This window comes from Triticum urartu, chromosome 7A (assembly GCF_056163025.1).
Source record: "Triticum urartu cultivar PI428250 chromosome 7A, HENAU_Tu73, whole genome shotgun sequence".
Taxonomy (NCBI): domain Eukaryota; kingdom Viridiplantae; phylum Streptophyta; class Magnoliopsida; order Poales; family Poaceae; genus Triticum; species Triticum urartu.
Genome location: NC_141879.1, coordinates 642,279,228 through 642,289,592, shown reverse-complemented (window position 1 = coordinate 642,289,592; position 10,365 = coordinate 642,279,228). Strand labels below are relative to the sequence as shown.

Here is a 10,365-nt window from a genome sequence, read left to right as displayed (position 1 = left end):
TTTTTGGGACTAACCTATTAACCTGGAGCCCAGTGCAAGTTTCTGTTCTTTCCTTGTTTCTGAGCTTCGCAGAAAAGGAATATCAAACGGAGTCCAATTGATCTGAAACTTCACGACGATTGTTTTTGGACCAAAATAAGCCCACAGAGTACCGGAGATGCATCAGAAGAGTCCCGAGGCCACCACAAGGGTGGAGGGCGCCCCCACCCCCTAGGGCGCACCCTCTGACCTTGTGGGCCCCTCGTGGACTCCCCTGACTTGTTCTCGACGTCAACACCTATTATATATATATATATCCCCAAACCTCTAGAACAGAACCTAGACCAGGAGTTCCGCCACCACAAGCCTCTGTAGCAACCAAAAACCAATCGGGACCCTGTTCCGGCACCCTCCCGGAGGGGGAAATCATCACCGGTGGCCATCTTCATCATCTCGGCGCTCTCCATGACGAGGAGGAAGTAGTTCACCCTCGGGGCTGAGGGTATGTACCAATAGCTATGTGTTTGATCTCTCTCTCTCTCTCTCTCTCGTGTTCTTGATTTGGCATGATCTTGATGTTCCGTGAGCTTTGCTATTATAGTTGGATCTTATGATGTTTCTCCCCCTCTACCTTCTTGTAATGGATTGAGTTTTCCCTTTGAAGTTGTCTTATCGTATTGAGTCTTTAAGGATTTGACAACACTTGATGTATGTCTTGCATGTGCTTATCTGTGGTGACAATGGGATATTCACATGATCTACTTGATGTATGTTTTGGTGATCAACTTGCGGGTTCTGTGACCTTGTGAACTTATGCATAGGGGTTGGCACACGTTTTCGTCTTGACTCTTCGGTAGAAATTTTGGGGCACTCTTTGAAGTTCTTTGTGTTGGTTTGAATAGGTGAATTTGAGATTGTGTGATGCATATCTTATAATCAAACCCGCGGATACTTGTGGTGACATTGGAGTATCTAGGTGATATTAGGGTTTTGGTTGATGTGTGTCTTAAGGTGTTATTTTAGTTCGAACTCTAGGGTTGTTTGTGACACTTATAGGAATAGCCCAATAGATCAATCAGAAAGAATAACTTTGAGGTGGTTTCATACCCTACAATAATCTCTTCGTTTGTTCTCCGCTATTAGTGACTTTGGAGTGACTCTTTGTTGCATGTTGAGGGATTGTTATATGATCTAATTATGTTATCATTGTTGAGAGAACTTGCACTAGTGAAAGTATGAACCTTAGGCCTTGTTTCGAAGCATTGCAATACCGTTTTCGATCACTTTTATGACTTGCTACTTTGCTGTTTTTATAATTTCAGATTACAAAAACCTATGTCTACCATCCATATTGCACTTGTATCACCATCTCTTCGCCGAACTAGTGCACCCATACAATTTACCATTGTATTGGGTGAGTTGGGGACACAAGAGACTCTTTGTTATTTGGTTGCAGGGTTGTTTGAGAGAGATCATCTTCATCCTACGCCTCCCACAAATTGATAAACCTTAGGTCATCCACTTAAGGGAAATTTGTTGCTATCCTACAAAACTCTGCACTTGGAGGCCCAACAACGTCTACAAGGATAAAGTCGCGTAGTAGACATTACTAAGCTAACAGATGGGTCTTGTCCATCACATCATTCTCCTAATGATGTGATCCCATTATCAAATGACAACTCATGTGTATGGTTAGGAAACCTTAACCATCTTTGATCAACGAGCTAGTCTAGTAGAGGCTTACTAGGGACACGGTGTTTGTTTATGTATTCACACATGTATTAAGGTTTCCGATCAATGTAATTCTAGCATGAATAATAAACCTTTATCATGAATAAGAAAATATAAAATAACAACTTTATTATTGCCTCTAGGGCATATTTCCTTCAGAAAATATGACAAATTTCATTTCATTAGAGATGGCTTTGCAGAAAAATGCATGAGCGAGCGGTTCATATTTTATTCTTCATCAAGTCAGTACAATTTTTTGGTTAGGATAGAAGGGTAAATGCATTGGTTGGTTGGTTGAAGAGTTAATAATAAACACGATGGCGTATGAGTTGCATGTCCAACAACGGACATCATACTTCCGTTTCGTGGTAATGCACGACATTCAATTGTATGCTACACCATAACAATGACTTGGTAGACACCGGATCTGCCTCCTTGGCTGGAGGGGGGGCACACGCCTCACCCCCCCCCCCCCCTCTTGATGGCGGTGGTGGATCGACACGAACAGGGGGGAGGGGGTTGGCGAGGGACTCCTTATCGATGGTTCGTGGAGAAGTATGGTGTGAACGAGGGAGGACACCATGGCGAAGGTGAGGTGGACGTCATCTAGTTTTAAAGGGGAGGATTCGACAGGAAAAAGGAGGGTGCATCGTGAGGTGCGGTTTTTGTATTGGGGCCGCACGTTGAAAATAGCATGGTGGATAGTTTGGACAACCATATTTCTTCCTCACGTATGGGTTGAATTTGAGACAATCCAGACTGTCTTGGATTTTGGGTAGCCCGTTGGGCGCCTTTTGATGTGTGAACATGTCCAGACGTTCTGGATCTTGGAGACGATTTTAATATTTTAGTTTATTTATCTATATGCATTATAGCCCGTAGCAACGTGCGGGCATTTTACTAGTGTTTATTTATAGAGGGAGTATGATATATAGCCGAATAACTATTCGTTTGCAAAATGACTCTCGTACATCGAACTATTTGTATCGGCAGACTCAGTTTTGATTATTTTCATGCACCAACACATACAGAGTGGTGGACTGAAAATACTAAAAAACAAAAAGGAAAGCCATAAAAAGGTTATTGAAACACAAAGCGATCATAATGCATGCATTACGACTAGGAAGAAAAAGTCCATCATCCAAGTATCAACAACGGCACAATATAAATATTTGGGAAAATATTTTAGATGGGCATATTAATCTTGCGCTCCACGACGACTCTGTTTTCACCATCATTATCATCTTCTTCAGCGTTTTCTTCCTTGGTTTCGAGATACTCTGACTTCTGAAACCTGTCGGCCAATGTCTCCATCCCCATGGATATTAAGAAGAACCATACACGGGTGAGAAGCTCCGTAACTTCACTCATGTTCTTGGCGTGCAAGTATCCTCTGCACCTGCTGGCAGAGTAGCACAACATCTCCACCCATACCCCCTGGACCACCTCCCACATCTCCAGTTCATCTTGTAGCTCCATCAACATTTTAGCAAGCCTGCATGCTGTTCCTATTATGCTGGTGTTATCTAATAAAGAAGGTTGCTGCGCCCTGGAAAGAATTCCCTGCGCAAGTCCTCTTTCGTCATGCAGTGCAGAATTGTCGCCTAGCATGAGCTCGATATCTTCACATGCAATGGTGAAGATGCCAATCCTGGACCCGGGTATAAGCATTTCTGGACGAATGGAGAGCAAGTATGTCATGTAGTTCGATATCACCCTGCTCCGGGCGGCGCACTCTCTGCCGCGAGGGGTTGTGCTCTGGTGGTGAAAGCATATGTCTATGGCGATGCGCCAGAGAAGGACACTTCTGTCAAATGGCATATTCAAGCTCCACCGAAGATGACGTTGATGCCTTAGAGCCCACTGCCCCCTGTGGAGGTTGAATCTCTTGTAGCTAGCAGCGTCATGGATGTATCCTTTCCAACCATCCGTAACATATCCATGAACCAACTCTACAACTTGGAGTGAGGACGTTGTTGGTGCATGTTCTATATAACAATGCATGTTAACATAGTCTTTGTAGCAGACAAGTGTGGCAAGCTTCATAAGAAAAGTGGGTCGCTTCTTACGAGCACAAAATGACAAGAGGTTATGTTGCGAAACCTTTTCTGTTTCCATCTCCATGATGAAAACACTGATGAAGAGGAATAGGAAATCCAGCAACGCGGTCGACCAAAACAAGATGTAAGTTACCTTGACATCTGTTGCGTTGTATTCATGATATTTGTGGTATGTGGAGAAGAGGACGGCAGAAGCTAAGGTCAAGAATGGAAGCCAAAGATGACAACAGAAAAAGCAAACCACTATGTTAGGTAGTTTTGTGTAGAGGAACAAAAACAACTCAGTAAGCTGTTCTCTCGACATACTATGGGCATGTTGGTAATCAAGGGCCATAAAATGTTGTAGGTTTTTTATCCGGTCAGAGTATAGAGCTGATATGTCTACCAGCGGCTGGGAGACATTAACCGCCCACGGATCACATGATGTTATGAGTTCAGCTTGGTCTTGATCACTGGCCAACTTGGCAAACTCCTGATTGCTTCTTGTACAAATTCTTCAAGCGAGATGTCCTCCTGTTTAGCTTTTTCTTCTTCTGTAGTTATGTATAAAATTCCCGGGAATGAGCAATAGCATAATTTTTCGCAGACCCATGCGAGCTCGTTTTGCTCCCTCGGGGATAGTGACAAAGAAGAGACTATGTTACTAATACTGGCGCTCTTCATAGCCAATGGCTTCTGGATGGATCTAAAAATCCCGACGACGAACAACAAGATCGCGGCCTGCAGTAACCTCTTCTGCCCGCCAGGCCATGACTTGCAAAAGACGTAGAGGGCGACCACGACCTGTGACCATAGTTTTAGAAATATTTCAGCGGTTGCCACTTTAGTCACAGGCTTGGTTCTCACTTTCACAGAAATTCAGTAATTTTTGGTTTTCTTTTCGGCCAAAAGACTGAAATTTTCAATTGAGTTTGACTAAGCAAATATTATGATTTTTTTAGAAAACTACCTGAATTCGGTGTACTACCAAAGTCGCTAAAATAACAATTATTTCAGTGTGTAACAAAATTAATGAAACTTTCGAAATTCGACGAGATAACACTGAAAGTGAGAACCATGCCTGTGACACCATGGTGATGGCTTGTCGCCTCCATAGCTCGTTGTCTTCGATACTGTAGGCGGTCATCAGGTGCTGCCCCCCGAGGTGGATGAGGAGGACAGGCGCCCACAGCACCTCCAGGCCAGCGGCGAGCTGCTCCTGCTGCTTGTGGCGGTTGAAGAGCGTGGCCAGGGCGTATATCGCCAGAGCGTCACCGCCTAGGTAGGCGAGCCAGAATACCAGCCTGAGCCAAGACGGAGGAGCACGCCTGCGCACCACGGAGGAGAAGAAGAGCAGGTACTGGACGAAGAGGCTGCCCAGCACGAGAACGCGCAGCTGCCACTCATCCCACCACTGCACGGCGCCTGATAGACCCATCCTCCTCGGCCGGCGCCCCTCCTCCCTCGCTCCTTATCGGCGACGGTGTACGTATGAATGCAGTGTTGTTCACCTTGTCTTCTCTCGTCCCCTGGCCGTCTATATAAGAGATGCGTGGGCTTAATAACAACAAGAAGAAGAGGAGGAAAATATATAGAGTAAGATAATAAAAAGGTTTTTGTTCCTTGCGTCCCCGTGATGGCATCCCTTGTGCAAACATGCATGCTCGACGCTGATCTTCATTTCTTTTGTGTTCTTTGGAGGATTCCTGTCGTCCCTTGAGCAATTGCCTTTTCACCTTCTACGTATCCCTCGCTTGCTCGCGCTGGTCACTAAATTGTTCCCTATACTTACTTAAAACAACACGCTGCGCGCGGACACACGCAACAATCAACCGATCCAAGGCGAGCATACTAGTATACTACTAGGTACTAAGGCTGGTCGTAACAATAGTATCATAAATGTCAAGTAGACTTTTTTTATGATATGACACACAATTAAATGAGAAAAGGGAGGATGTTGTATCATATTATAATACCGTATCATATTAAATGTCGTACTATTTTGAGTATTAATTTATGATACTATGCATTACAAAAGTAATACTTCCTCTGTTTTTATTTACTTTACATATTAGAGTTGACTAAAGTCAAACTTCGTAAAGTTTGATTTAGTTTATAAAAAACAATATAAACATTTATCATAACAAATCTATATGATATGAAACTACATTCAATAAATAAATCTAATGGTGTTCATTTATTCTTGTATCTGTTAGTAATTTTATTTATAAACTTTATCAGAGTTTACAAAGCTTGACTTTGACCAAAACTAACACGCGGACAAAATAGAAACGGAGGAAGTATCACACACTAGTATCATGATACTAGTACTCCCTCCATTTCACAATGTAGTGCGCCTGCGCTTTCCAGGATCTAAGTTTGACCATACATTTAAACAACGAGACCGACTGCGGCGGGAGCAAACGAGATCGACTGCGACAAGAGCAAAAATTATACCACAATCGGTCTTGTTGTTTAAATTTATGGTCAAATTTAGATTTCAGGATACTTGAAAAGGGAAGGCTGTCCTGGAGTGCTACCGAGCCAAGGGCCACTCGGTAGACACGTCCATATATATTTGTGCAAAAAAGCTAGACTTACGGATTGGTTACGGAATTATTTTATGGACCCCTCCAACTAACCAATCTCTTCTCCCCTTGAATTCAACTGTGGGCCTTGTTTCTAATTTCCCATCCAACCAAATACCACCACACATGTCCGTAACTTAAAGTATGTAAGATATGGTCCGTAGGTGTAGCAAAGCTCATATTTGTGTGATAGAATTATAGTTAGCACGTAATGCTAGTAGTATTTCGTGTCCTATCAGAGTCCTGCACGAACTATGCATGCTGTATGCATGCAACGTACTAGTTGTGTACGAGTCAGCTTAGGTTTGCCTAGCAATCAAGGTCGGCGGCTGATTAGATTAGGAAGTAGTACGTACTAGTGTCCGAGTCTAGTACGAGTCCACAGCAGGATCGGTCTAGTCTACCCGGATCGTGTATATATATGTGCACGAGGCTGCGTGAGTTCTGTACTTTTGTATCACGGTGAGAACAGCAGAAAAGAAATAAAGAGAAAATAAGGACACGACAAGGGCCCTTGGCTATTGGCCATTGCCGGTTGCCACTGCCAGTTGACACCGGCGGCCTTCAATCACGGCGAGCAGCCCAGCCGGCCAGTCGTCGCGCCTCCTGATCATAGCTCAATGGTACGTGTCAGGCTCGTACTTCGTACCCGCGCCCTAATCTTCTGCTTGTGCCCTTTCTTTTCGACGCATGCGTGCTAAATTGCTAGTAATTCAGTGGCTTGAAATTCTTGGCATGCGTTGGACTCACGCCGTGTGCATGCGCTGCAATGCAGTCTCTGCTACCGCTGTTCCTGAGGCCGGCGGCGCGGTTCCTGGGGCCGTTCCTGGGGCCGTTCCTGGCGGGCCGGCCGGCGGAGGCGGCGGCCACGCTGCTGCACCGCGCCGGCGTGCTCCCGATGAACAGGGCTCTGGAGCGGCTCGTCAGGGACGACGGCGGCGCCGAGGACTGCATCGCGCGTCTCGTCGTCAGCGTGCTCAGCTGCCTCCGCTAGGGAACCGGTTTAGCATGTTGATACACTGTGGTTTGGGGATTGATGTTCTCCACTACTACTACAGGTTTAGCATGAAGGACTGAAGCTAGCGAGGGAAACAGGATGCCATAATGTGGTAGTAAGATCGAACAATATCACGGTGGTGGAGGCACTCAAATTCAATGGTGGCTACTCCATGGTGGCAGCACCGTTATTTGATGAATGTCGTAGTTTTCTCGAAGACTTTAGGAGGTTTATTATCGAGCATTGCCGGGCCTACCCCAATACACAAATGGAACAACAAAATGCGTGCATTACGTAAGTTCCTTCGTGGTTGGGCTAGGCACACTACGGGTATCCTCAAAAAGGAGAAGCTTCGTCTTTCATCCATTATTGATGATTTAGAAGCTTTGGCAGAGATTAGAGCTCTCTCTGACCTCGAATTAGAGATCAAGAGTCAATCGAATGCCAAGTTAGCTCGCATGTTGCGCGAGGAGGAACTCAAGTGGTACCAACATTCAAACTCTCAGTTTATCCTCAAAGGTGATTCAAATACGAGATATTTCCATGGTGTCGCCAATGGTAGACACCGGAAGAAACTTATTCATTCCCTACAACAGGAGGAGGGCATGATTGAAGGGCATGAGCAACTTAAGTCTTATATCACTAGTTATTATAAAAATCTATTCGGGACTCCTCAGGAAGGAAACTTCTCGATGGATGAGTCTCGAACAGATGACATCCCCCAGGTTTCTGATGCGGAAAATAGCCTTCTAACAGCTCCATTTTCTGAGGAGGAAGTTAGAAAGGCAGTTTTCCTAATGGAGCATAACAAAGCACCGGGTCCAGATGGTTTTCCCGCTGAGTTCTACCAGAACTTGTGGGAGGTTATCAAACATGATCTCCTACTCTTGTTTGGCTGCCTTCATGCTGGTCAACTAGAGTTGTTTCGCTTAAACTTCGGTGAAATTATTTTAATACCTAAGGTTAATGAGGCTGAAAGGATACAACAATATCATCCAATATGCCTCCTTAATGTTAGCTTTAAAATCTTCACTAAGGTAGCGACTATTAGGCTCAATTCGGTTGCTGAACATGTGGTTCGTCCATCTCAAACTGCTTTTATGCAAGGCAGGAACATCCTAGATGGGGTTGTTGTCCTTCACGAAACAGTTCATGAATTGCATCGAAAAAAACTGAATGGGGTGGTTCTTAAAATTGACTTTGAAAAGGCTTATGACAAAGTCAAGTGGTCTTTTCTTCAACAGACTCTCAGAATGAAATGATTTTCTGCAGAGTGGCGCGCAATGATCCATAGTTTTGTGGCTGGAGGTAGTGTTGCCATTAAAGTCAATGATGACGTTGGCAACTATTTCCAACCAAAGAAAGGATTGCGACAAGGTGACTCAATATCGCCCATGCTATTCAATATAGTGGCGGATATGTTAGCGGTCATGATTGAGCGTGCCAAGGTTGATGGCCAAATTGATGGGGTAGTAAATCATCTAGTGGATGGTGGTCTTTCTATCCTTCAATATGCCGATGATACGATTCTCTTTATGGATCATGACCTCGAGAAAGCAAGAAATCTGAAATTAATTTTATCAGCATTCGAGCAACTCTCAGGGCTTAAGATAAATTTCCATAAAAGTGAATTGTTTTCTTTTGGCGAGGCTCAAGACGAGGTCCATCTGTATGCCGACCTGTTCGGATGCGGGTTGGGCCAGTTTCCGATCACTTATTTGGGTATACCGATACATTATCGAAGACTCACAAATGCTGAATGAAAACACGTCGAGGAGAGACTACAAAAAAGGCTTAGCAGTTGGAAAGGTAAACTGCTATCTCTAGGTGGGAGGTTGGTCCTCATAAATTCAGTACTAAGTAACATGGTACTGTATATGATTTCCTTCTTCCAATTGCCGAAAGGAGTTTTACATAGATTGGATTACTTCCGATCAAGATTCTTTTGGCAAGGAGATAGCAAGAGAAAGAAATATCCGCTGGCTAAATGGAGTGTGGTTTGCCGTCCCAAGGACCAAGGCGGGTTGGGAATTCATGACCTTGAGGTTAAGAATAGAGCCCTCCTTGGCAAATGGTTATTTAAGTTGTTGACCGAAGATGGTGTATGGCAAACCCTCCTTAGGAGAAAATATGTGGGTTCAAAGGCGATATCCCAGGTATACTGGAAGCCTGGGGACTCTCATTTTTGGGTGGGATTAATGGCAACGAAGAAATATTTCTTCTACTATGGGTCCTTCTCAATTAAGAATGGCTCGGAAATTAGATTCTGGGAGGATAAGTGGTTAGGTAATGCTACTCTCCGGGAACAATATCCAGCTCTATACAATATTGTACGTCACAAGGGTGATACTATTGCCAAGGTTTTGGAATCATTTCCGCCCAATGTGACGTTCAGAAGGGATTTAATTGGATCTAGACTCCAATCGTGGAACATATTACTTCAACGATTATCCACGGTACAGTTGTCACAGGGGTCCGATTTATTTCGTTGGAACCTACATGGGAATGGGCAATTCTCAGTGGAGTCTATGTATAGAGCTTTGATCCAGTCTGACGTGCCAGTTGATAATAATAAGAAGATCTGGAAGATGAAGATACCTCTTAAGAATAAAATCTTTGCATGGTATCTTCGTCGCGGAGTCATTCTTACTAAAGATAACCTTATTAAGAGGAATTGGCATGGAAGTACGCAATGTGTATTTTGTCCGCATGATGAGACAATAAAACATTTGTTCTTCCAATGTAAATTGGCTCGTTCTATATGGTCAGTCATCCAAATAGCTTCTGGCTTGTACCCTCCTTGTAGTGTTGCTAATATATTTGGCAACTGGTTACATGGGATTGATCACAAGTTTAGAATTCTACTTAGGGTGGGAGCGGTTGCCGTGATTTGGTCGCTTTGGCTATGTAGAAATAATAAGATTTTTAACGATAAAAGTACTTCGCTTATGCAGGTTATCTACAGATGTACTGGGACGCTTCGTTTATGGTCCTCTCTACAACGAGTGGAGAATCGAGACCTGTTTACGGA

General features: G+C 44.0%; 2 protein-coding genes across 2 annotated transcripts; one reads left to right on the top strand and one right to left on the bottom strand.

The window, feature by feature from the left end:
- Nucleotides 1-2,798: 2,798 nt before the first annotated feature.
- On the bottom strand, nucleotides 2,799-4,596 carry LOC125522582 (uncharacterized). The gene has a single exon (XM_048687632.2). The coding sequence runs from the start codon at nucleotides 4,102-4,104 to the stop codon at nucleotides 2,896-2,898; it is 1,209 nt and encodes a 402-aa protein (XP_048543589.2). The 5' UTR covers nucleotides 4,105-4,596; the 3' UTR covers nucleotides 2,799-2,895.
- Nucleotides 4,597-7,106: 2,510 nt separating this feature from the next.
- Nucleotides 7,107-7,444, top strand: LOC147960972 (uncharacterized). The gene has a single exon (XM_087533087.1). It carries the CDS (start codon nucleotides 7,107-7,109, stop codon nucleotides 7,329-7,331), a length of 225 nt encoding a protein of 74 aa, XP_087389213.1. The 3' UTR covers nucleotides 7,332-7,444.
- Nucleotides 7,445-10,365: the final 2,921 nt, after the last annotated feature.